The 26,391-nt window shown below is 30.9% G+C and overlaps 3 protein-coding genes across 10 annotated transcripts; 1 reads left to right on the top strand and 2 right to left on the bottom strand.

The window, feature by feature from the left end:
• The first annotated feature begins 160 nt into the window (after nucleotides 1-160).
• On the top strand, nucleotides 161-2,811 carry LOC113846263 (gibberellin 3-beta-dioxygenase 1-like). Its single transcript, XM_027474325.1, has one exon. It carries the CDS (start codon nucleotides 334-336, stop codon nucleotides 910-912), a length of 579 nt encoding a protein of 192 aa, XP_027330126.1. The 5' UTR covers nucleotides 161-333; the 3' UTR covers nucleotides 913-2,811.
• LOC113846262 (transcriptional corepressor LEUNIG-like) lies at nucleotides 1,252-11,043 on the bottom strand. Of its 4 annotated transcripts, none has more exons than XM_027474320.1 (18): nucleotides 10,882-11,043; nucleotides 10,117-10,214; nucleotides 9,885-9,994; nucleotides 9,126-9,413; nucleotides 8,948-9,042; nucleotides 8,749-8,836; nucleotides 8,579-8,654; nucleotides 7,574-7,623; nucleotides 6,662-6,961; nucleotides 6,392-6,547; nucleotides 6,065-6,304; nucleotides 5,543-5,642; nucleotides 5,286-5,395; nucleotides 4,753-4,902; nucleotides 3,453-3,605; nucleotides 3,240-3,356; nucleotides 1,953-2,156; nucleotides 1,278-1,818 (listed from the first exon to the last, which is right to left on the bottom strand). In XM_027474320.1, the coding sequence occupies exons 1-18, from the start codon at nucleotides 10,911-10,913 to the stop codon at nucleotides 1,675-1,677; spliced, it is 2,511 nt and encodes an 836-aa protein (XP_027330121.1). In that variant the 5' UTR covers nucleotides 10,914-11,043; the 3' UTR covers nucleotides 1,278-1,674. The 4 variants fall into 4 exon arrangements, with proteins under 4 accessions (XP_027330120.1, XP_027330121.1, XP_027330123.1 ...); XM_027474322.1 differs by having other exon boundaries at nucleotides 1,361-1,818; nucleotides 10,954-11,043; XM_027474321.1 differs by having other exon boundaries at nucleotides 1,370-1,818; nucleotides 10,912-11,043.
• Nucleotides 11,044-15,197: 4,154 nt separating this feature from the next.
• Nucleotides 15,198-22,212, bottom strand: LOC113846253 (sodium/pyruvate cotransporter BASS2, chloroplastic). 5 transcript variants are annotated; one of them, XM_027474302.1, is made up of 13 exons: nucleotides 21,921-22,212; nucleotides 21,705-21,822; nucleotides 19,929-20,046; nucleotides 19,791-19,832; nucleotides 19,592-19,705; nucleotides 19,452-19,514; nucleotides 18,043-18,170; nucleotides 17,018-17,099; nucleotides 16,668-16,719; nucleotides 16,453-16,550; nucleotides 16,163-16,321; nucleotides 15,494-15,583; nucleotides 15,198-15,416 (listed from the first exon to the last, which is right to left on the bottom strand). In XM_027474302.1, exons 1-13 carry the CDS (start codon nucleotides 22,033-22,035, stop codon nucleotides 15,339-15,341), a joined length of 1,257 nt encoding a protein of 418 aa, XP_027330103.1. In that variant the 5' UTR covers nucleotides 22,036-22,212; the 3' UTR covers nucleotides 15,198-15,338. The 5 variants fall into 5 exon arrangements, 4 of the variants coding, with proteins under 4 accessions (XP_027330103.1, XP_027330102.1, XP_027330104.1 ...); XM_027474301.1 differs by having other exon boundaries at nucleotides 19,929-20,049; nucleotides 21,921-22,099; XR_003501654.1 differs by lacking the exon at nucleotides 15,198-15,416 and adding an exon at nucleotides 15,758-15,860 and having other exon boundaries at nucleotides 19,929-20,049.
• Nucleotides 22,213-26,391: the final 4,179 nt, after the last annotated feature.

Genomic DNA, 26,391 nt, shown 5'->3' with positions numbered 1-26,391 from the left:
ATATTTTATTCTATAAATTTATTAAATAAGTTAAAAATAATTTATTTTATAAAAATAAGTTGAGCTTTATTTGTCCAATCTGTATTGCATTTTCCCTTACCCTCGACTTGAGCTTTGTTGTCTGCCTTTTAATTAGCGTTAAAAATATGTTTTTTTACTCTTGAAAACAAAAATAAAAAATAAAAAATAAAAAAAAATAAAAAAAATAAGCTGAACTATTTTTAATTAAGAGTGAAAAATAAAAAATATTTTTTCAAACCAAAAAAGTGCCGTAGTTGTTATTGAATTGTTTTAGTATTGAGAGTGTTATCCATATGTGGATGCAGCACTGTAATGGAGAAGTGCCAGAGACAGATGAGGGCATCAACTGAAAGGATGATGAATCTCATGCTTGAATCACTGGAAACAAGCCCAGAAGATGTCCAGTGGTTCAAGCCCAAAACGGGCGACACCAAAGCCCAAGTTCTCTTTGCACTGAACTCATACCCAGTCTGCCCAGAGCCAGCCCGAGCCGTGGGCCTAGGCCCACACACTGACACATCGTTGCTCACGGTTCTTCACCAAAGCAGCGGTTACAGTGGTCTGCAAATCCTTAGAGAAGGAATTGGGTGGATTCCGGTGCAGCCTATTCCCGGTGCACTGGTGGTCAACTGCGGTGACTTGATGCACGTGCTTACCAATGGCCGATTCAAAAACGTTCTGCATCGAGCGGTTGTGAACAAGACACGTCACCGGATCTCCGTCGCATACATCTATGGCCCACCAAGGGATGTGAAGATATCACCTTTGACTAAGTTGACCAATCATGGTCATCCACCATACTATGGCCCAATCACTTGGAAGGAATACATTAGCCTCAAATCGAAGCATTGTAACAATGCACTCGAGTTTATTAAGAATGCAACGGAGTAAGACCCGTCAAGTGAAAGTGAATAATGGGGCCTTTATGTTCTCATTAACATGAATTTAGTTGCTTTTATTCTTACAAAATTAATTTTGAAGTTAGAATAATTTATGCTTCTGTATTTTATCTTCAAATAAGTTTATCAAAAACAGTATAAAATTTGTACTCTAGTTAAATGTTTACTTAATAAACTTGACTTGGGTTGAGAATTAAACACGATTTTTTCCTAACAAAACCAAGCTTGCATCCGCCAAAAACATGCTTGGAGTTGTCTCAGGCAGAACCAAACATGGTAGTAATTGGCTCATATAAATGTTAATCAACTTGCATGAATTTTTTCTTTCTATAGTCAACTTTGTATCTTTTTTTTTCTAACTAAATAGCAATGATAAATTCAAGTACACTCTTCCGGACCAAAAGTATAAATATGACAAAGAGAGGGGAATTTGGAGTATACACATATAGGCCAAGTAAACATTGATATTTCCCAAGTAAAATTTCATAACGTGTATATGTACTGTGAGGTTTACCACTTTCATGATATACGGTTTTCAATTTCTAAACCAACGTGTAGAGAAATTTTTCAGAAGGGTCGTATGACTTGTATGGGCAAACAGGGACGAGGCCAAAATCCAAAACATCCCTTTTACTGTTAAAGAGAACCTATATAAGGAAGAAGGAACAAAAAGGACATATACAAAGGAAAACACCTATGTTTGCAGCCATGGAATATCTATTTACATTGTCAATACCACGAGGCAAAGTGCAAGTCACTTCCATATCTTGAAATGCTTGTCATGACTAGTTGAAGCCAGCAACCCAGTAACATTTGAAACTGCCAAGGAAGATACAACCTTGTCATGCGCATTAAGAGTCAATGTCTTGTTCTCACTGAAGTCCCACAGCTGAAGAGTCTGAAATCCCCATGATTCCACATCAAAAACAAAACTTCCCAAGTCAACAAAAAGGAAGATAATGCTGTCGGTGAAAGTCAGAATAACATGTTTTATTCTTTGATATAATAATTATACGATAAAAGATAACTTACCTCACGGCAACCAATGACCAGCACAGGATAGAAAGGGTGGAAAGCACAGGTGTTGAATTTGTTCTCAGATGCATTCAACTCATGTAACCATTCCCCTTTGCCACCAGATCCAACTGTCCAGACTCTAACCAGATCACCACTAAGAGAAGCCATATATTTTCCAGACAAATCCCAGCACACAGATTTGACAGGGTCGTTATGGCCCTAACATCAAGCATCAGATCAAGGTTGATAAATATTGCATACTCGAATACTCATAACTCCAGTAAAAAGAGGGGCAAAAAAATGTGACACAGAAAGTGGCATCCATGGATAAATTCTATACCACTTTTGAGAAAAATAACTAAATCATGTTCGACTTCCAATTATTGGCCATATCAATATATGAGATAGGTAAAATTCTATTTCACCAACAACTTGCATATTGAATTCCCTCCATTTTTCAGACAACGATAACAACCTAAGCCTTTTACAAAACCGTTTATACAATACCATTATGTTTTATCCAAAACCAATTCTTCAGCAACGCCATTTATTTCTAAATCATTTTCAATGGTTTTACCTCATCTAGAGTCTTGCTTGGTCTAAATTGCCCCCAACTTACAATTATGAAAGATATGTGGTCAAAAGCCAAAGATTATACGCAAAGCAAGAAAGGGAGAAACCATGGAAGGATATTTTGGTGATCATAAAAATTTTGCAGTTATCAACTTTGACTTCTCAAAATTGTTAAGCATCCACAAAAATTAATTGAACTTTATTAGTACACTGTGCCATTTCTTCCCTATGACTTGGGGAATACTGGTTCTAGTTGCAAAAGCAGCCTCTCCCTTCAGAAAGATAAGACTGCACGCATCTCCCCCTCCCAAAAAAAAAAAAAAAAACTCCAGTGGCATGAGCAATGATCTGAAATTAACTTTATCGCTCGGCTATCTCAATCCCTTTCAACAGTGTGCTATCGCTATCTGTCAGCTATAAACACATGCTATCTTACCTCATTTGTAATATCAATTATACATCTGAAATCAACTTTAATTTTGCGATGGGAGTGTCTTCACTGTTTAGCCCCATTAAATCCATTGATATCAAATATAAAAGAACATCAACTATTGATACACCTATTTTTGAGGTAAATAGCAAAATAATCAAATACTGTAGAATGTATGTTCTCCAAATGAATGTTGGCAATCTATTGTTGACTACATGAAACTTGAGCCATAGACTAGAAATTAAAATGTAATGTTGGTAATACATGTACTTATTACAAACAAAAAATTCACAGCTGACCTGTAGTTGAAGTTTGCAACCCAGGGTTTCTACATCAAAAATGGATACAAGATTATCTACTGCAGCTGCAAGAAGTCTTCCCATACAAGGTTGAAACCTCATCTGAGTTGCACCACCCTAAAAAAGTATTGGGAAATTAAGTTATTTGCAATCAAATTATAACAATACGTTGGTAATTACAGCCTGCTTCACAATTGATGTGAGATTCCGTACCTTGAAAACCCCAGTACAACTACCATTTTTAATACTCCAGTATCTTATCTCACCATTGTCACAAGAGCAAATAAGGTCATCTTTGTCAGGGTGAAAATCTAGTGACAACACAGACGTTGCATGTCCAGTGAATGTTCGAATAGAATAACTTGGCTGCAAAGCATAATCAAATTTCCATCAATTATATGATAAAAATAAAAGAAGTGAGCATGTAATGAAATAGCACATAAACTGATACAAGAAAAATCCATGTGATGCACCCATTGGACTAAAGAACTGAAAAATCAAAAGAATAAAATTATATAAGTTGATTCAGGAGGTCTTTTAAAGCTAGTTGACTTTCCACACTAAAGCCAACAAAGTCAACAGTTGCATAACTGGTGCTAAGATCAAGAAGTAATAACCCTATAAGATTCCAAATATGTAGGGACAAGGGAAGAAAATTAACTGGCCATCAAACAGCATGCAAAGATACAAGAAAAGATAAGGAACCAACTCCAGGTTGATTTATTGACAAGTTCCGGCAATAGAAGACACTCAATCCCTCCATCTTTGATCTATTTCCTCTGATTTCAATCATTTATAATCACACCTTAGTTCTCTCAGATTGATCCAAAGGTTTTCATTTCAAATTCATTAATAGTTATAGGCTATAGCCACTCAATTGCTGAAATTTTAGTGGTCAACAGAGGAAGGGGGGTCATAAAGGAAATATATGCTCTGTTTGGTTTATGAAAGAAAAAGGAAAGAAAGAATATGAATAGAAAGAAAGTGGTGAGAAAATGCGAGAGATTTTTGGGTATTTAGTATAAAAAAAAATGAAAGAAAGAGAAGACAAGGAAACAGATATGCCCTTAAAAAGAGTATAGAGTGTTGTAAGTAAATAGGTTAAATAAGGAATGCTAGGAAAAAAATTCTCACTTTCACACCAATTTTGCCAAGATTTCAGTTTATGTGGGTCTCATATTATTTCTTTCTTATTAACCAAAGAATGGAAGCGTTTAAAATCTTGTCTAATTATTTCTCACCCATTTGGGCCCTTTTTTTCCTTAGATACAAACATAGTGACAAGGTTAATGAAAAAATAGGGTGTAAATGTGAGACATGCAAGCAGTGAGATTAGACATGGGTCATAATTTACAGGATTTAGTGATTTCACAACATAAATTTAACATCAGAAAGAAGTTCTCAGCTTTGTTAATTGAACGTTGAAAAAAAATAAAACATAATAAATTTTATCTAAATCCAAATTAATTTAACTTTAATTTGAAATTTTTGACCAATGAAAATCTTGACTTACATTATCAACATCCCAAACCTTAACAGTTTTGTCTGCTGAGGATGTAGCAACACGCAACAAGCTTGGACAAAATCGAACATCAGTTATCCATTCACTGTGCTCCTGGAGTGTAGATTTCAGGTTAAACAATTCTGTGCACCACAAAGAAGCCTGCACCACAGAGCAGAAAAATTGATTTCATCGATGTTATTACACCCAGCCTGTTCATTAACTTGGTCAAGGTACTGGGACACTAGTTCCACCAGTGAGTTACTGGTCCAGTTATCTATAAACTGACAGGTCACCAATTTTACCATCTGAGCAATACCAGATTGCACCGGTTAGAAAGCAGAGTCAATCAACTAATCAAATCAGTTACCTAGCTGGTTCACTGGTCAAACCGGCCAGTGCAATCCAAGTTTTATAACCATGGATTTTACCATATGACAATCTCAAATCCTAAAGGAAAGCTTCTTTGAACAACCACTAAATGTAACGTTTCTACTGAAATGGAGATCATTTCATAGTTCAAGTTGAATCAATCCAGCACTTACCTTGTTATCATGGCCACCTGTAGCAAGCAGTTTTCCATCTGATGAGAAGTGACAACACTCAACTTTATGTGAACTTGCCATTATATGCTTGATCTCCTTGAATGAAAATCCTAATATATAGGAAACCATTTAAATTTGAATTCTTTGGCTTTTCCATGTAGTCACAAGAAATCTATTCCACAAAGAGCCTATTGGATTGGGATATTTTTGGAGAAGGGAAAGAGAGGAAAGATAATTCATCATCAGATTTATCATACCTTTGCCAACTTTTTCTGTAGGGTCTGTATCATCAAGTAATAAGAATGACTCAACATTGTCACCCATAGATCCATCACCCGCAAGTTGGTCCATGTCAGCCTGCCAAATAATAATTCAATTGCCTTGCCGCCATGTAGTTTTTCTAACAATTCCATACTTAAAAAAAGCTTACATGTTCATTATACTAATGGAATGGCAATTACAAAGATGATCAGTATTCAACACTACTCATGTATTTACTCTTAATTTTTTTCTTGTTTTCTCTCTCTGCGTTGGAGGGAAGGAGGGGTGGGGGTTATGCATGCAAGCATCAGCAAATAAAAAAACATCTGGGCCATTGTTGTAGTATAAATAAAAACATTTTCATCTGACAGACAGAGAAAAAGGAGTTCTCACTTCTCAACCAAAATGGGGCCATATTAGGATGCCACAACTGTGTTTTGAGAAGATGTTTATTTCAAAATCAGGGTTAAAGTACATAAGTAGTGACTCTAAAAAATCCTTGTGAAAGAGTCTCTAACCAATTGATTTTGTGCTGATGTATGTGAGCTCAAACCATCGGTACCAAACATAAGCGATGACTTAGAGGAAGGAACATTCTGTTGCAGAGTTGACATTATCATCATGTCTCCAGGTGTTTGTGTAGATGGTGTGGAAGGTGAATTGGCAGATGGTCCTATGGTGTTTGCAGTTCCAGAGCTATTGGCAGGACCTGAAGATGATGCTGGCTTTCGCTTTCGCCCAATTTGACTTTTGGAAGCCTTAAATTAACACACACACAAACCAATTAAGAGACCGAGATATGCATTTCAGTCACTAAATATTTCTCAGAAGCAGCAGATGAAAACCTGGTCATTTCCTTGTAAGGTACTGGACACATTGCCATCTACTGTCATGCTTCCAGGACTAATTTTTTCTTGCCGCTGGAGACTCTGAGACTGCTGGCTTGAAAGAGGATGCTGTGAATATTGTTGAACCTGCTGACTACTCTTTTGAACTTGTTGCTGAAAAAGACAATTTAATATACAATGAATACTTTAGGGAAGCCCAGAAGAAAATTTCTGATGGAATACATTCAAAGTGGTGGAAAAATTAATCCAAATCAAGCACAGGTGTACCTTAGGGAACATAACTGAGTCTGGACGAGGCAATACAGGGGAACCAACTTGTGCAGGTGTTCCATTATTAGGCATCAAATCACCTACGGAATTAGATTGACCATCTTTCCCAAGACCCGTATTTTGACAATTAAGAAGCATCCTGAGCCTTCTGCTTTCAAAATCACCGGCAGAAGGAGAAACTAAATTTTGTTGTGCCTGTAGCATAAGTTGCTGCCGTAGAGAAAGTTGATTGAAAGATTGCAGAGACTGCATCAAATTATTTTGCTGGAGAAATCCTGAGCGAAGCTGATCCAGTCCCTAAAATAATTGAGATCAAATCACAAATAGGATTTCTTGGACAGTAAATGAAGATGAAAGATAGCCTATATTATTATTTTCTCAATGATGAAATTTAAAGCAATTGGTAAACCAAAACATCCATATCACAACCAATTTTGGCAATTTCCATTTTGCAGTAACATCTCATATTATAAGTTAAAACTTTAACAGAGGCCAACAGTAGAGTTATGCCCAAGCCAAGTAGAGAGGCTTCCCCTTCACATTGAACCAACCAGACAGATGCTCTATCAGATAGATAATGTCCTTCTATTATTATGACTTACAAGAAAGATTGCTTCATTAATGCATACTATTTTTAAAGGAAAGTGCCCAATCTTCAACCTTAAAACACATACATAGACCAATAAAGTAATTTATCAAACATACAACATTAATTATGTAATTCAATAAAGTTTGCAATGCTGCACCACTAAATGCTATTTTCCATAATATAGCTAGATTTATAACTTGAAATTTGAATTTGACAAATCAATTAACAAAGAAAGATGGACTGGGGGAAAAATCACACAAATCAACATATAAACAGAATCACGATTGTGTTAGGGAGAATTATGCCAAAGTAATTCTTACTGCTAGAGGCCATCCTTTCAGAGTCAAATTGCTACCACCTTGATTTGAACCTAAAATGAGAATAATTGTCAACCAAGAATCAAATGCAAATCATAAAACCAAACCATTACAATCTAACACAAATCCAAGAGAAATCATTAATAGGGTGGCATATAAAGTAACTATGCACTACATCAAGGAAAGGTAAATATCTCAAGATATCAAAGTTGATGTATTCATGTTGAGTTATGCATTCCAATGACTTAATAAAACCCCAGGAAATATTCGGCTGATTTCAATGAATCTTCTGTGCCAAAGAAAACATGTTCCTTAAAGTGAAAAAAAAAGACATGTTCATAGTAATGAGAGCTATATAAGATCATGGCTATATCTATGGCGTGTCTTTAACTTAGAAAACAACAGCATGCCATTAGATAAGTAAAGTTCCTTATAGATAAGACCATTTACTGTTTTTCAAGAACCACTTGTGAGAAGATAACTGAATTCAGACTTTGGGCATCTACAACTTTTATTTTGTGTACTAACCTCTACTTTTATTAACAACCATTTGATCAAAGGGACTTATATTAATGTCAGAAAACCATATCACCCAAAAGCTTAGGATACTAGGAGAAGGTCTACAAATGAATGATTGCTTATCTCTGGCAAGATCTAACAGCGATTATTAGAAATATACTATATGTTGTTTTATTTTAACAATGTCACCAATAGCCAAAGAGAATAATTATCAAGTACATAAACTTTAAAATATAAGACCCTAAAATATATTTTAATTACGTAAAGTGGAATATACAATTTTTGGGAGGGAGAAATAAACTATGAATCAAATTACATAAGGAAGTGATATAAGGAGAAGGAAAATTCACAGACAGTATTGAAGTAAATTACAGATCTGAAGACACCTACCTAATGATTCAATTGCCTCAGCAATTTAAAGCTTTCAAACACTAAAAAAAAAAGTAAATTTAGAAACGATAAGTTTAAATTGAAACAGCAAATCAGTACCATGACAACCGATAGAGGATCCTTCTGGAACAACAGCTTGAGACCTCGGCATTGCATTCATATCACTCTTTATGTCCTGTTTCAGGACCCAGGACCAGTAAATACAAAATATTATAAATTTGAAATGAGGCTCATGCACAAATCAAGACAATAATGACATTCATAATTACTTGTGTAGACACTGGAAGTTTCTGGTTCCGATTTTGAACTTGTTGATTATTCCCCAGTAAAATGCTAGGAACACTGAGCAATTTCTGCCTGCAAAGAGAATTTGACAACTTACAAATTCAGCCCAAATTGAGATAAGCAATTGAGAAAAAGACGACATGAATAATAAAGATTCTCATCAAAGAAACAATAAGTAGGTACCCTGTAGCCTGTCTACCAGTGGTTGCTGCTACTGCTTTCAACAATGACCCATGGTTTGGGTCCAGATGCTGACCAACATTATCAGCTACTTTTTGCTGCATGATAAATAGCACAATCATTGTGATGTTAATCATAAAAAATAACAGGACCCTATTATAATCCTTGATAGACTAGATACCTTTATGGTCGCACCATCTAAAGCATCTTGCTGAAGTGGAAGCTTCAACCTGTCCTCATACGTTTTTGTTGCCATAGCATTTAAAGTTGCCTGGTTCTGCCTCATCAAAGGATCATTGCTAATAGGACAGCTATCACTGCCACTAACAAGCTGTGTTCCACCCATACTTTGCTGCTGCTGTGCATACTTCTGCAATAAGAGCTGCATATGCATTTGTTGATTTGGGTTTGCATTCAGAAGCTCTTGCTCTAGTTGCCTCTGCATTTCTCGAGCCTTACTTTGTTGGCTCTGTCATTTTCAAATGTACAGTGAGGGAACATTTATGATATGTGGTCTATAGTCTATACTACACAGTAAACATCTAAAAATAAGGGCTAAAGATATTGAAACAATCATTTCATTCTGATTTTGACAGGGACCCAGTTACTTAAGATGGCAGATGTCAATATACACATTTTTAATCAACTTAAAACCACAGAAAATAGTAGCATACTAAATGAAAATCATCACCAGCACATAATAAATACTAAACCATGGACTATTGCGCCAATACACACACACATGATTGTCTAGATTAAAAAAATCAATTCATATACACATAGCATACACAAAGAAAGGACATCAATGAGGACCCCTTGCTTAACCTTGGTTCCATTTTCCAACATTAAAGGCGGGAAGATAAAAATGAGTACAACTTATACTAAGAAGGACACTGAGGAACTATAAATCAATTAAGGTATATTTAAAACACATGCACACCTTACTGTAAGATGCTGCTGCTTCTGAGTGTTTCTGATTTGTCCTGGCAATATATATGTCCCAGAAGACAGACCACCACTCAAAAAGAAAACCATTAGGTGCGTCTATAACTGTAGCATGTGGCCAAAAGTAAAAGTCAAATTCAAAAAAAAAAATTAGAAGAGCAATTGCATTTGCATGTAACAAACTTCTTTCTCCTAAGAATGCTCATAGCCTCATATTATTATCTTACCAACAGGATCCATTGAAACACTTCCTTCAGCCTGAAATATTCTTGCAGAAGCATGCAATTGTCTCTTCTTAAGATAATCGTAGATATACACATCCAACCTGTTCCCCAACCCAAACCCATAAAGATAAGGAGTTAGAAATGGATGGAAAAGTATAATAAAATAATCCAAGCTAAATGATGCCAAGCCTCCCAAGAAACACAACATCCATTCCACGCAAATTCGCCTTCACCAAGGACCATTTTCCATTTTTCGAAAGTGACGTAATAGAGACCAAATTCTATGATCGCCGGTAAAGGCATAACAAATCATGCATAGAATAGTTGATAACTATAAGATAAATTGTCATCACATATTTAAAACCAAAAAAAATATTTAATAAGCATAGGTTAAATGCCAACGGATGTATGAATTTACATATAAAGCACTTAAAACTGAAAATAACCCAAAAAAAAACAAAGATTAGAATGAGGTGCAGAAGCAAGTCAACGGAGAGACGCAAGTCAACACTAAAACGCAGAAAATGCATAAACCTTGCAACACACGCAGCTATGACCAGGCAACATGAGGGTGCAAGAAAACCCAAAAACTTAACAACAAACAAAACCCTAAAACCAAAACCCTCAGTGACAAAAGCGATCACAACACCAAGCAACACAAGAAAATGAAGAAAACCCAGAAGAGAGAAATCAAAGAGGAAGAAGGAGGAACAAAAAAAGGGTCAAAACCAAAGAAGGTGTCAAATTCAATATGAGTGTATTAGGCACATTTTATCAGCTTCCCAGTTGAGATGAGACATGTTAAGTGTGGAGCGTGAAAAAATTTGATCTTGGCGATACCAGCAGAGAAGCTATGTCAGTGTATGTATATGGTGACTGCTTCAGAAAATATGTTTCCCGCTGTAGACTAAGAATAAAACAAAGTTGCCTAGATTCTTCAGAAACAAAACAACGTTAAATAACTGTTTTTTTTTTTTTTTAATAATTAATTTTTTTAAAATAAAAATTGAAAAAAATGTGAATTTACATATAAATAAACTAATTCAATTGTTTCCTAGTAATATAAAATGACCTTCTTGAACTTAATATATATATATATATATATATATATATATATATATATATATATATTATTTTATACTTATTACCCATAATCGGTTTTAACCATATGTTACATGGAAAGAAATTATGAGTATTAATTTTTCAAATTAAAAATATCTTGATTCATTTCAAATTAAAATAACTATATTCTGATTTTTCGATCACATTCACATTTTGGTTTGTTCTAGGTTTTGTATGTTTTGTCTTATTTGGAGAGCACATTCTTGTTCCCCACGCAACAAGTGGCCATGCTGCGAAAACGCTTCTTTTGAATTACCTTGGCGACTATCCGCTTCCTTTCGCTTTTAAATTATTTTTTATTATTTTACAACAAAATATAAATATTTTGTATCTGTATTTAATTTTTAATACTTTACTTACAAAATATCAAAGACATATATTACCTTCAATCTTATTTATAAAATATATTAATTATTATTGTTATTCCTAATTATAAAAATTACAAACTTATTTTAAAATAATTCATTATTATATATTTTACATTTTTATTTATAAGAAATGACTATCAATATTGTTTTGTTTAAATTATAAGAAACATAATATATTTTTAAATATATCAATTTCTAATTTCTTTTATATTCTTATTTGTTTTAAAATTTATTTTTAATGATATACTTATTTATTATCTATATAAGTAAGTATATTCATTCATTTAATATATTAATTATTAATTTAACTATTTAATATTACTACAAAATATAATACAGTATAAATTTATGATATATAACTATTTTATATTAGTTGTGAAAAAATAATTATTTATATATTATAAATAGGACCACATGAAAAATATTCATTTATTTAATATATAAATCAAAATTTTAACTATTTAATTATGTATTTTTTTTTAAATTATAGTATAGATTTGTGACATATAAATACTATTTATCAGTATTGATAAATTAATTATACGTTGTTTTAAATAAAATTAAAGATATGATTAATTAGTGGACACTTATTAAAAAACTAAAATTATTTCTTTCGTAAAAACTATTATTAAAGCAACTATTTTTAAAAATTTTAATGCATTTTAATATATTTAAAAGTAAATAAATAAAATTTTTAACTAATATATTTAAAACATTATTTAACAGATCTGGTATATAAATTTTTATGTGTAAATTTTTATTAAATATTTATTATATTTAAATTTATAATTCAATAGATCTTCATAATTTATTATTTATGATTTTAATTTATATTTATATTATTTAAAAATATAATTGTTATAATATAATTATTTTGATATAATGACCACGTTAATTTTAAAAAAAAATAATTAAAATTATTAGTAATATAAATTTAAATAATAATATATAAATTATTAATTTAAATTAATTATTAATTAAATATTTAATTTTAAAAACTTTTTTGTTATAAAAATATTATTAAAAATAATTTTTAATAGTGATGAATAAATTAGTCATTATCTTTAGAATAATAATGACTAATAATTATTTTAAATATTATACATGTCAATAGTAAATTATCTTATTATTAATATTTTTATATATTAGTGACGTTAATTTTTGTATAATAAATATTTTATTTTAATGATTACATGATATCGTGACGACTTTTAAAGCTTTTAATGATAAATACTATAATTACTGTATATTATTATATATATGTAATTTCTTGTAGTGTGTTCATGATTCTAATAATTAATTTTTATATTTTGTTATGATTAGTATAACTTTTTATAGAATAATTATTTATAATAACTTTTTTAAACAGATAAAAATACTATTTTAAAAAAACTAAACTAAATATACATAATTAATCTTTTAAGATAACGAAAAATAAAATCAATTATAATATTAATTTATTATCTCTTTATATTCTTAACTGTGAAAGTCAATTGTAATTTTTTAATATTTTTTTTTAATACTATTAAATATCTTGTATATTCTATATATATGTTTTAAATTTTAGATAAAACTTATAGGAAACTATATTAAAGAGAATAATAAACTTCAATGTTATTATATCAAATATGATTAAATTAAATAAAAAGTAATTTTAAAATTGAAAAAACAATCGAAATATTTTTAATACATTGACATAAATCTTTTAGAGTATGTGTGAAAGTTAAATTTTTAAATTTAAAGAAGAGGGCAAATATTTTAAAAAATTTAAAACATTTATATTATATTTATAAAATTAAATAAAAAATAACATATTAAATTTATACTAATATATCATTTTATAATTTTTATTTTAAAAAATTAAAAAATTAGAGAATCTTTACACGCGCGTGTATATATATTCTCATCTTCTCTAAAATATAATTTTTAAACACTCTTAAAATTTAAGCTTTAAAAAATAATTTTAAATTCAGTTTTATTAACATTATAATAATATAAAAAACATATAAAAGGAAGACGTCTTTTAGGGTAACTCTCTCAATTTTGAAAGTTTCTTTCTTTAATTTATTAGCACTTTATAATAAAAATATATATATAAATTACTTGAATTTTTATAACTTATAATTTTACTAAATTAAAAAATAAAAATGCTTGTATAATAGAAAGACAAAAAAGTTGTTAGTTTAAAACTTACTGTAAGCTATTATGTTTCATGCTCGTAGACTAGGGCAAATTCCTAAATCGTGATTTGGAGATTTTCAAACAAATATGTAATCACAATGAAAGAATTCACTGTTATCATTTACTATAATAAACAGAGCTAAACGTTAATAGGTCAAAATTGATTATTTGTTAAAAAAATCAAACTAAATGTTATAAAATGTTTTATAATATACTATATTTTCAGTGACTGATGTTTTGAGAACGTTTTGAGATTAATGATAAAGCAAGAAACGTATATGTAAAAGACACTATTTTATAGAAGTAAGCAAGATGATACTAGTTTTATAACGTATGAACGCAAGTGATACACTAACAGAAATATGATAGTGTGGTACGGTGACATGACATAATTGTCAAATATTCCAATGTTCTTATGATTATAAAGATGATCCAATGATTATGGTTTCCTATAATGAACGTGTATTAAGTGTTAAGCGTCAAGACATATGTATATTGAGCAGTAATTAAAAGCTGACCCAATATTAGAGTAAAATCACATAATGTTGTTGAAAAATGAGTTTAGGTATATTACTCTACATCATTTTATATTTTCATTTCATTATTTAAGTTTATTGACTAAAATTTTTATAAATTCAACATGCAAAACAGTTAATACAATAAAAATGCAGCATGTGATGAGTTCTAAAAGGTAATAAGATACTTCTGTACATCTTATACTCACATGTTAGTTTGAATTGATAAAAGGGGAGAAATGGAATTAAAATAGATCATTTAAATTATTTAAAATAAAAATAGAGTTGGGTGAAACATAATAATATTCACTCTCTTTTTTTTACATTCAATACCTCTAATTTTCTTTCCCTAGTTCAAGGACATGAAATATAACTAACTATTATCTGTTAATCTTCTCACAATCCTATCAATTTCTCAAATAAGAATAGAATGTAAAGTTTATAAACTTTACTCTATTCCTAGCACCCAAATAAAAAAAAATTGTACTCCTTTTCATGATAAAATATTCAGAAAACCAATCCCAATTTTTATTTTTTTTGTTTTTGTTCTTGAACACGAGAAAACATCTTACTGTAATTTTCATTTCCTGTAACACATGTCATCACTGTTATTTAATACTTATTTTATATTTAAAAAATCTAAATTGTTAATTATTTTCAAAATTTTGGTTTTTGTTGAAAACGGAAATGACAGTATGGACTGAAATGGGACTAGAGAGGAAATCTTATCATGTGCTTGGGATTGAAAGTATGTCAAGGGAAGCTCGAGCACTATTAATTGCGAAATACAATGATTGAAGTAAATATTTGCTTAAGTTGTATTTATTTTATTTCATGTTTATAATATAAAGTTTTTGTACGCAAATAAATAATATAATTGATATAATATTTTTTTTCAAAATTTGCTTGAGTGTCTACACGTGAATTCAAAAGCAAAATTTTCTTATCAACCAATGCATAAACAATTGTCCCACAAAAAATTAGGGGAGGGGGAAGTATTTACATGGCATGCAATGCATGGAAGTGAGGCCATGATTTTTCATTCCTTGAAGTCATCTTTGTCATCAAGGGGAATTGGTCTGTTCCTCCAAAACACAGCAAGAGTACTCCCCCCAAGCTGCATGACAACAATCCTTTTACACCAAATGAACAAAACAAAACTATCTTAAGAGCAGCAAAAATATCCTATCTTACCGCCATGCATATAACACTAACAGCACAAGGAACAGCTACAAGGGGGTTTGAAAAGTGCTTCTGAGCAAGGAAAAGTCCAAGTACAGAACTCTGCAGATAAAATAAATAAACAAGGTTAGACAAAATGATCAGGCCAAAACATTACCTCAAGGAGTTTTTACCTTGATTTTGTAAAGGGATCTATGAAGCATATTACAAGTTTAAACATCAATTGAATCACTGATACTGATCAACCCTTTACCAGAAACACAATCAAAATGTCATCTTTCATTATTCATCTATTGATCTGATATCATTTCTTGTTCTCTTTTTAAGTACCATACTACTCAAGATCAAGAAAATTCACGCGTGTTTTGATGTCCATTTTCTGCAATTTTATAATAGCCAAAGTGGCAAACACAAAGAAATGCTACCGATGGGTTATTGGTATGAGGCCAAATCCATTCTATATAATCAAATTGTATCAAGAACAGAATCCTTTGAAAACTCATTTCTATACATTATGAATGAAAGTATTTCTGTATGCTAAGATGCCAACTCCAGTTGACATGATATATTTTTTAAAAAAGCAACACACATTTGGAAGAGTGGAATGATTCATAAATTTTTCTGAAGTGAGTAATATACTCAATCCACACTGAGGTATTGTGGAATGATGAACAGGCTCACCTGCATCCCACATTCTAGAGATATTGTGCGTGATATGGATTCGCCAAATGATATTCTTGAAACCCAATAACCAACAGCAAATGCAGCAGCATGTAGGAAAACAACTGGAAATATCAATTGTGCTCCTTGAGCTTTTAAGACATCAGCAACTAGTCCAATCTGAAAAGTTAATGCACGTCAAATTTCCATGCAGAGAAAGAATGACAAATAATATTTTACAATGAAGTAAACTGCTAGCTATCGGAATATAATGTTGGTAAACTTCATCTTCCAGAACTGGGTCAACTTACTGGGCTTGCGCAAAGGAGACAGGTCAAAATGACTCCTATCAAAGGTGTAAACATGGTTATCTTTGACGTGAACTTGGGAAAAAATTCATTTGCCAAAACTGCCAGATAAAGCAAAGATTTTAAAAATATCCATATCTTTAAGATTGAAACCATAGACCAAGTTGAGACACATCAACTGCCCATCCAACCAACAAACATATAACTTCATCTCTTACCTCCCACCATTGTTGGGACTAAAACAACCTGAAAGGTACTAAGTGCCAGGCCCTGCAAAAGAGAAAGAATAACAGCTTCATTCCACAAGTTAAAATAATAAATACAGCGACAGATGGCGTGAAAATCCCAGCAGAGACAGAATAACACTCAGAATGTCATGAAGAAAGACAGGGCATCTTATGTTCAAATATTCATTTGTTTCAGAGAAAGTATAACTTGTACTGTCAAGTATGGACTACACTTTATTTTCACAATAGCTTGCCAATAAGAAGCCAGTATCATATCACTTAAATGAATAGTTTTTTCAACATCCCTTTCACGCCATAAAAGAAGGCCACCCACAACTTACAACAACATCAACGGGAACAAGTTGACCAGCAAGAAGCTTTGTGAGGAGCGGGATCATAACAATAGCTCCAATAGTTGAACACCTGTAGAACAGTAAATAACATCTTTAAATATCTCTGAAACCTAATATCTGAAAACAATACTCTTAATCAACAACATTAATATAGACCAGATAACTTCACTGTTGCTATAAAATAATAAAATACTAAAAGTGATAAAGCCAAGTCAGGACACAACTGGAACCATGTCATGCATTTAGTAATTGCATATTGTACGCATATAATTAAGCCCTGCCAGTTTAAAGAGGATATTTACATTGCATTGTATTGGATTTAGAGATGTCAGCATGTAGGTTCTTCATATTTCTATTAGAAGCATACAGTACAATACCATAGAATTAAGTCTCAATTTTAAGTTACTTCATAATCAAATTGCTTTGGTTATGCCAACAATATAGGAAAAACTTTTGGCTTCTGGGTACTTTGTTCATAGGTATTTTCGATATCATGATTATTTTTCAAACTGCAGCCAAACAATTTCAAATTGTATTCTAACCTTGAACAGCCAAATTTAAACAATGCTATAGGGCTACAGCTAGATCAACATATGAATACAAATTCTTCCATTTCTTCTTTCAAGAAGCAAGAAGCACACATTCTCAAAGTAAATTTTTCAAGGACTACAAACTCAGTTTTTAGTGAACATGCAATGAAGCATATGATAATTTGCATCCATTAATTCTAGATTACTAATAGGATATCAATATTTAATCAATGAGGAACAGCTTTTACAACTCAAATGACAAAATTTATAGGTTGAAAGAGAGACAGGAGAAAAAACAATGTGTTTTACAAAAGCAAGCAGTAAGAACGAATAATAAATAAAGATTACAGAAATCACCAATATTTTTGAAAGCAACAGTAATTATGAGCAGAAATATAAAAACTTTAACCATGATCACCCAGGGGAGAAAATAGAACATAAAAAACATAGACAAACAAACAAGGGAATGCATGTTAAACATACATTGTTGTAAGAACTGAGAGTGCAACATTTCCTTTGGATATGAATGTTGCAACATTTGATGCCTGACCTCCAGGACAACATGAGACCAGAATAAGACCAGTTGCAAGAGGAGCCGAGAGTTTAAGAGTCTGAGAAACAAAGATAGATGTTAGAAGATTATACATGACATGTCACCAGCTAGTATAAGATAAATTACCAAACTTACAAACTTTTTGGATCTATTACAAAAAGCACATTGCTAATAGAGAATAACAACAAAATGACCAATAAATATGAGTGACAGAACTACTAGGCATAAAAATAGTGTCTCATTAACCAGTAACTGAAACAAAAAATCTATTGCAGATCCTAAAATTGGCTGCAATATATGAATAGTCATACTAAGTCCTACAACCACAATTATGGATAATACAAATGTTGTCACCAAGATTACCATTGATGTTATAGTTTAATAAGGATAATAAATTGAAACAAAATCCCTGTTATTCACATAAATAACAACAACCAAGCTTTATCCTACTAGGTAAAGTCAGCGACATGGATCACACGACGTTATTGAACTTAATAAAAATTCAATTTTTCAAGAATCTAGTTTATCAAAAAGTTTTTTTAAATAATTTTGTCTAACACTCTTTTAAGTCTTCTTTGACCCCTTTTTTATTGGACTTAAGTCATATAATCTACTTTCGATGCCTTCAAAGGTCTTCTCTACATGTAATCAAACTAATTTATACGAATTTTAGTCATTTTTTTAACTCCAATATTCTCTCGTATACTATTATTTCTTATCCTATCTTTTCTTGTGTATCCACTCATCTACCTTAACATTCTTATTTCTGTCTAAATTTTATGATAACACCTAAATTTCTTTAATTTTATCATAACACCTAAATTTAGCTGCCACTCCTAGCTAGGTTCTAAGACACTATTGTTTCCAAAGAAATTACATCTTATGGATTGAAAAGGGGAAAAGTAAAATTAAAGGTAAATAACTCTGCCATTCCAGTAGAGAGGTCGAAGGAACAACCTAGTCAATGCTATGAATGGCCATCCATTTTGCCTAAGGAAAGCAGAGGAAAATCCCTTAGCTTATCATTAGTGACAACAGAAATAAGGGATCAAAAAACCAACAAATGGCCAATATCATCATTTTCATTTTAAAAGAAAGATATTTTTAATTTCTTAGATTAATAAATCATAAATAAAAAAATAGTGAAAAACAGAGAATTTAATATAAATAATCTGAGTGCTAAATAATCAATCAATAATTACCATTGACAAAATCTCTTCAACAACAACATTATAAAGGTAATAAAAAAACAAAGAGGACACAGCACAACACAACACATTTCAAGAACTTATTTCAATGCAGCAAAGAGGTAAAGTGTCCGAATAATAACAAAAAATACCGTTGCAATGACAAAGCCTAGCACGGGTTTAATAAAATATTGCGCAAGTAACCCTACACCCACCTGCAAAAACCAAACAAATAATATTTAAAAGGAGGAAATAACAGATTTTTCTTTGAATATCAATAATTGTCCCTTACAGTCCAAGGATTTCGCATACATCGTCTGAAATCCTCAAATGTCAATGTCAAGCCCATAGACAGCATGAGGAAACCCAAGCCAAGAGTAAAAATATCTGTCCCCAACCAGGTTACCTGGAATAGAGCCATAACTTCACAGCAGTTAATCAACATGTTTCCACTCAACCTTGTAATTAGCTGGGAAAAACAGAGTAATTACAGCAGTTGGCTTGTAAATGCTGACAACAGCCCCCAAGATGACCTGCTCGTGTAAGTCAGTCAACTATCAAACTACTGACCAAATATGAAATTAAAAATTTCTGATTTACTACATTGAAGGAGAATTTCTAATACTTACCCAGACAGGAAATAGAGTGATTATGGTTTCAATAAGTTTTTCATACTGGCTCAGCCCCCCAGTATTTTCAGGAATATCTCCGGAAATATCTGTTGTAGCTTTGCACAATATTTGAGAACTCCTAAAATAGCAATAAACAAGTCATTAGCACTTTAAATCAAGAATAAGAAAGTCAATGTTCAAGCTACAGAAAACAGATCAAAAGATTTACCAATCAGTATCTAACCAAAAACAGGACAATCTATCAAGTTGGATGGTGTTTTCCATTATGTTTTTTCCTTTGTTTCACAAATTTTCCTTTTAAGTCACTAACGGGGAAGTGGACAATCCTGTCAAGCAGTTGACTTTTTCGCCTCCCCCTCTCCTACATGAAACAGGAGGAAAGGAATGTACTCAATCCATGAAGAGCATTTACTTGTAGCCCAGCAAAGAACCAAATCAGAACTTAGCAATCTTTGGTAGAGTTCAGGAAAGAATATTATCACTCTAGTGCATAATTTTTAAGCCTCAGGAGAATGTGCTTAAATTTCAGGTTAATAACTAGGTTTTAGAAAAAGAGAAATTACATAGCTTGTGGATGAGAAGAAACGACCCAACCCACTACATGCTGCTTATACAGTCATTAGCAAATTGTTGCTCCAACACTCATCAGTAAAAGTACTTTGTGGAAATGTTAAAGTGGGCTTGGGTTCCTCTTTCTTTATACAAGTATATACCATCTTTTTCATAGTAGTTGTAGCTGCATCACTCACTGTGAACTTTTAAGTAGAAAAAAATAAAATAAATCAGAAGGTCAAGATTTACCATCCTTTGTTTACATTAAGCTCTTGAACATTCCTCTATAAACTAATTTGTTCTGAAGTCTAGAAAATTACTGCTGCCATGCAATGTAAATAACTGACAAAACCAATGAAGAGTTGATGGGAAAAATGTTGACTATCTTGCTTAAAATAAAGCACAATAAATTGAAGGACCTTCAGTTTATTGTCTGTAACACATGAATTAAGGGTCTCAAACAATCAACATGACCCATGTCTTCATTTTTACCATAAGGAATCCAATGTACCTTCATGTTTATCATAAAAGGTATAATATACCTTCAATTACTCGAATATCATTCTCTGCTGAAAAGATGGATATCAATAAAAGCGTTTACCATAATGTTTCCCAATTGGTTACAATCGCCATTTGCTGCGATGTTTAGCCTTTTCCTTTTTCCCCCACCTTGTTCCTACTTTAAAAAAGAAGAATCAGCAACCTTTTGCCCAAGGTACAAATCTCTTGTAGCTAACTAGCCCAAACATGCATGTGCAAGAATAGATTAGGCAATCACAGAGGAGCTTAACAATCTGCCAAATTTCCTAAACTTGTGATCACAGAACTTCAACCATATAATAATGGCAAACAGAAGGTCCCCTAACTATTCCCAGATAATAGCTGTAAAGTTTTACACTTTTACAAATTACTTTATGTTTGAGATAACCAAGCAGGTTGTTAACTCTAAAACACGGGGGACCTACATATCTGGCTTAAATGGAAAGAATTAGAATTCCATTCCCTCAAATCCCTCCTCAAACGTCAATTATGAAAAATCAGACATTTCTTTAGGACATTCCATGACACCTCCATCTTCATGATTCTCCCCACTCTCAATAGCTTTTGCCATGTGCTACCAGTCCAATTGCTAGTAAACAATAATTCTTCAATCATGTGAACTCCATAAGCATATATGAATTTCCGACCTACCAAGATCAGAACTAGGATTCAAAAGATTACCTTTTTGACGTTTCAAGGATTAAGGAGCGTCTTCTAATTGCAACAATTGGAGCCTGCAACTCGCTTCGGATTTCACAGGCTCTTCCACTCTCAGCCAGATAAAGCCCACGTTTTAAGTCTATAAAGACAGCAACATGAATACAAAACTTATCAGAAAGTGAAGGAAAGAAACAACAGAAGCCATCTTCCAGAAGGAGAGAAACAAAACAAGCATACCCAGATGGTAATTGTGAAGGTTCATCCAAGTGGGAGTACGAAAGCTTGGGTTAAGCAGCGCATGGTACGCCCCTGGTCTATGGTCTCTGAGAATGATCAGAGACATGGAAGCCATGGATTGGATGCAACAGGATTCAGTCGAAAAGGGTTTTTAGAGTATACATAGATGGATTGTGTGTACTTTTGATATTCTAAGCTAGAAAACGAAGTAGCTGATTGGAACTTGCGTCTGAGATGAGAATGACAAGTTTGGTTGATTTGGATATCTGAGGATGTCGTGGAAATCTATGGATCACCATTCACCAACTCCCTTGCCTCATCCCTATCTTTCTCGAATATTTTACAGGCCAAGGTTGTGAGTCTTACCACTATAAAATATTTTTTTATAAAAAAATAATTTAATATTATAATAATAAATATTGAAATCTTTTTTTTTTATTATTATTATTATTATTATTATTTGGACCATATATATATAATTTTCTTAGAATGATTAATATTTTTTTAAAATGTACATAATACTTTTAAAGAAAAAATTTTCGGACACTGGTCAAATAAAAATTATTATTTATTAATTTATTATTACGTGTCTTTCAATCTATATGAAAACTGTATACATATGTATATGTAAAAATACTTAATCATAGATTTTATTTAAATGATTAATATTTTTAAAAACATACAAAATATTTTTAAGAAAAATTTGAGCCAGAGTTTAGGGCACAAGTCAAAGAAATAATGATAGTTTTTTTTAAAAATATATTATTAATTATTTTCATTTGTAATTTTAATGTATTTTAAATTAATTAATAACTAGCTACATTTTTATTTAAATAAGGACAACACACGATAAGAATATTAGTTTTGTAATCTTGATTTCTATGTTTCATTTTAAGTGTTTAAAAATATTTATTGTTTTTTTACATCCAATGTGATAAATATTTTTTAAATGTGTAAATTCAGCCTCAGATATTACAATTAACAAAATTATAAAGTATGTAATAAAATTTTACTAAAAATTAATTACTTTAATGCATGAATATTATTTAACATTACATTTTTTATAAAAAAAATATTTTTAAATTTTTTATTGGGTATCTTTAAATGCTCGTTTAAAGAATATTATTTAACGAGGGTATTCTGTGTGGTTTTAATGATTTTCAACTTTAATAATATAATTATGTGGTGAAAATATTTAAGGGTTGTTTGTTTAATTTAAAATCTTAAAATATATGGTTTACATTAACAAATACACATGTATTAATTATATTTAATGACTTAAAATTAAGTAATTAACTTTAAGATAAAGTAACACTTAGCTAGTTTAATTTGATGAATAACAAAAAGCCTTCAGGAAACGCTGAAACCATTTCCTTATTATTCTTAACAAGGGAAATTAACAGGTGATTGCTTAAAATGATGTAAGCATCTAATTCTTCTTAATTATTGAGTGTTAAAAAATATATAAATTTTTATATATAAAAAATTTAAACGTAGGAAAGAGAAAAGTCGCAAACAAAAGCTTATGCTGCTTAGGACAGTGGCCCCAGTTGCCCATCGTCAGCGAGAGACATACCCTAAGGTCGGGTCATTTTCTTGAGCCTCCTTTTACTTTCATTCCTGCTAGGGTTTCTGTTCATTGCCTTCTGTTACTTGTTTTTTTGTTATTTGAAGAATTTTTATTACAATACAATTCAATAAAGTAGGTGTTTCCTCTCTGGTACACTATTTTTTTGGTAGATTACTATTTTAATCATTTAATGATAAGCATTTAGTACTTTAGAAAACTTTTACTTAAAATTTTCATTTTGTAAAATGTTATTTATTTTAATTCACAGTGTTAATATAAAATACAATAATAAAAAATTAAGTGAACAATATTTTATAAAGTTGAAACTAGAATGAGAATTTTATAAAATTAATATCTAAACATACCATCTTAAAAACTAAAGAATTCGTTCATTAAAAAGTTTTTATATGACTTTCGTGTACTCTTACTTTTATCATTAATGCTTTTTTATATATACCTTTTTACCTCACTCTTAACGAAACAGTATGAATTATTCAACATTTCTAAAACAAAACATGAGAGCTTATTTGGTTCTACTTTAGTTTTTAATTTTTTTAAAATTATTTTAAAAAATTATGGTAATAAACAACTCAAATCTGCAAGCTTTATGTTTGTCTTATTTTCTAATATATAGCTCAAATCTAATTTATTTACATATTATGAGTTTTTTTAGGCTTTATTTAATATAGATCAGCCTCACATGTAGAATTGCAATATTACAAAAAAGTGCTTTAATGTGACAGTGTGTCAAAGTTGATTTGTCACCTTGAGGATGCATGCTCAAAAATGGAAGTCACAAGAATGTAGGACCCTTTTATCTAAATTATTATTAATCATGAATTGACGAAATACCCATCATTATGTCATCATTTTGGTTGCAGAGTTGGGCACAGAAGGGAGAATATTGTCTTTGTTTAAGTCATAATAATAATAATAAGAATAATGATATTTTATTTTATATTATATATTTATTAATTTATTTGAAGACTTACGAATGTTGACATATATAGACTTAAGTCTATTAGCCCACATTGAATTAGGTTTATTGGTCTATTTAATAAGTTTTATTACAAAATTAATTTTCACATTAAAATAGTGTTTTTTAAGGTGAGTTAAACCCTTAAAAAGATTTATGTCGAATCAATAATTGTGATTCAATTTAAATAAATTTATTAATAAATACTTATATGACATGAAATAATGAAAAAATAAATAAAACAAGCTTCTTTTAAAGTTAAAATTAATTTATATCAACCTCATATTTTGCAATGTTTTAATAAATTAAGTTCTTATTAAAAATTTGTCCAAATTAAACTTGTATAAATAATGATTTATTTGTTTCATTTTTCATAGATAAATCCAATATATGTTCATCTTCATGGTCATATTAATTTTTGTTGAATCGAGATCGTAATACTTTTTACAGGACAAAATGGTCTTTCTTTGCGTGAGGGCGACACCACATTTAATCAAATACGTACTTTTATGACCTTCGCAAGTTATCTATCAATCTTATTATACATTCAATAAATTTTACTTTAACTTAATAAAGCATACTTTTTAAAGCAATCTTAAACATTTAACAGGTTATATTTAATAGACAATTATCATTGTTACTAAACTGGGTGGACACAGTCAGTCTGTAGTTTTTTTCCATACAATAAATTTACTTAAAAAATCATTTATCAACATTTTAATGCTAACCTAACTTTTGTTAGTATATGCATTTATTCTAACAAAAATTAAACTACTAGTCTAAATAACTTTAGTTTACATCAATTAATACAATATAATATAATTTTAAAAAATCAAATTTATTGTGTACTCTAATTTTGATTGATAATTATTTTTTTGTATTAATAGTGTATAAAAAATAAACTCAATATATATGTTTATTAATAAATAAATTTTTAATAAAAATAAACATATGTAATATCAGTAAATCAAATATTAGTATAATATATTATTTGAAAATATAATATAAACCTTTAAGGTTTATAATAACAATTTTTTAGACAAAAATTACACTAACAAATGTTATCTTAACAGTTGACATTTTATTTATTTATTAGTAAATATTTTTTTTTTGTTGTAGGATTTTTTTTATCACAACACTCTCTTTTATTTTAATTAAAATCACCTATTTCTATTTTGCACCTCATTTGTCTGCTTAATTAAATAATACCACGTAATTAAAAAATAACTTATTGTTTTTTCTTTTCTTTTCTTTCTTTCTTTCTTTCTTTCTTTTTTTTGCTAAAGTTGAAACAAAAAGGTGAGCACAATTATTCGATTGGTTTATTGTTCTTCTTATTTTTTGTTTAATAGACTGTATTACATTAAAACTGTATAGAATTATCTCAAAATGTACAGACAAGTATATTGAGCATATCGCATAAACAGTCATTTATTGATCAACGAGTGTTACACATCTGGTGACACAAAGGCTGAATTAACAACTCAAGAGTGATCCATTGTTGCACTTGGCCGGTTCCTTTCTTCCCTTCAAAGCAACGATTATAGGCCCAGTTGCTATCAACAACCAAAATAATCAGCATTTCCAACCCTCTATAGGGTCCTGGCGTCCCTACATATGCTATGCACTACACACATATATGACTCAACTTGGCCACAATCATGAAGACGCCATGAACAACACTGTGTTGATTCTTTGTTTCTCTTCTTTACTTCTTTTCTACCCCATGCACTCCTCATCAATTCTCGTGCCTTGCCTTATGGCCAAGGCTAAGCTAAGATTCCAATCGCCTATACAATCTATACACGTAGATGCTAAAATATGGTATTATATTTACACCACCGCCACCCATGAAATGGGACGATCACTATCACAAATTGGGTTAACATAGCCTTTAAGTGACAAAACTCTATCAATATATAGTA

The sequence above is a fragment of the Abrus precatorius genome, unplaced genomic scaffold, assembly GCF_003935025.1.
Source record: "Abrus precatorius isolate BTA unplaced genomic scaffold, Abrus_2018 Scaffold8, whole genome shotgun sequence".
NCBI classification, from domain to species: domain Eukaryota; kingdom Viridiplantae; phylum Streptophyta; class Magnoliopsida; order Fabales; family Fabaceae; genus Abrus; species Abrus precatorius.
Note: the sequence above shows the minus strand (reverse complement) of the source record. Positions and strands in the feature narration are given on the sequence as shown.

Coding starts and splice junctions, on each gene's coding strand:
- LOC113846263 (XM_027474325.1), top strand. CDS start 334: ATGGAGAAGTGCCAGAGACAGATGAGGGCATCAACTGAAAGGATGATG.
- LOC113846262 (XM_027474319.1), bottom strand. CDS start 10,321: ATGTTGTGTTTCTTGGGAGGCTTGGCATCATTTAGCTTGGATTATTTT. Junction 9,995..10,116: donor TGTTTCAATGGATCCTGTTG/GTAAGATAATAA, acceptor CACATGCTACAG/TTATAGACGCACCTAATGGT. Junction 4,903..5,285: donor CAGGTGGCCATGATAACAAG/GTAAGTGCTGGA, acceptor TCTGTGGTGCAG/GCTTCTTTGTGGTGCACAGA.
- LOC113846253 (XM_027474301.1), bottom strand. CDS start 22,035: ATGGCTTCCATGTCTCTGATCATTCTCAGAGACCATAGACCAGGGGCG. Junction 19,706..19,790: donor GCATTTACAAGCCAACTGCT/GTAATTACTCTG, acceptor GCTCTATTCCAG/GTAACCTGGTTGGGGACAGA. Junction 16,322..16,452: donor GTCTCCTTTGCGCAAGCCCA/GTAAGTTGACCC, acceptor TTAACTTTTCAG/ATTGGACTAGTTGCTGATGT.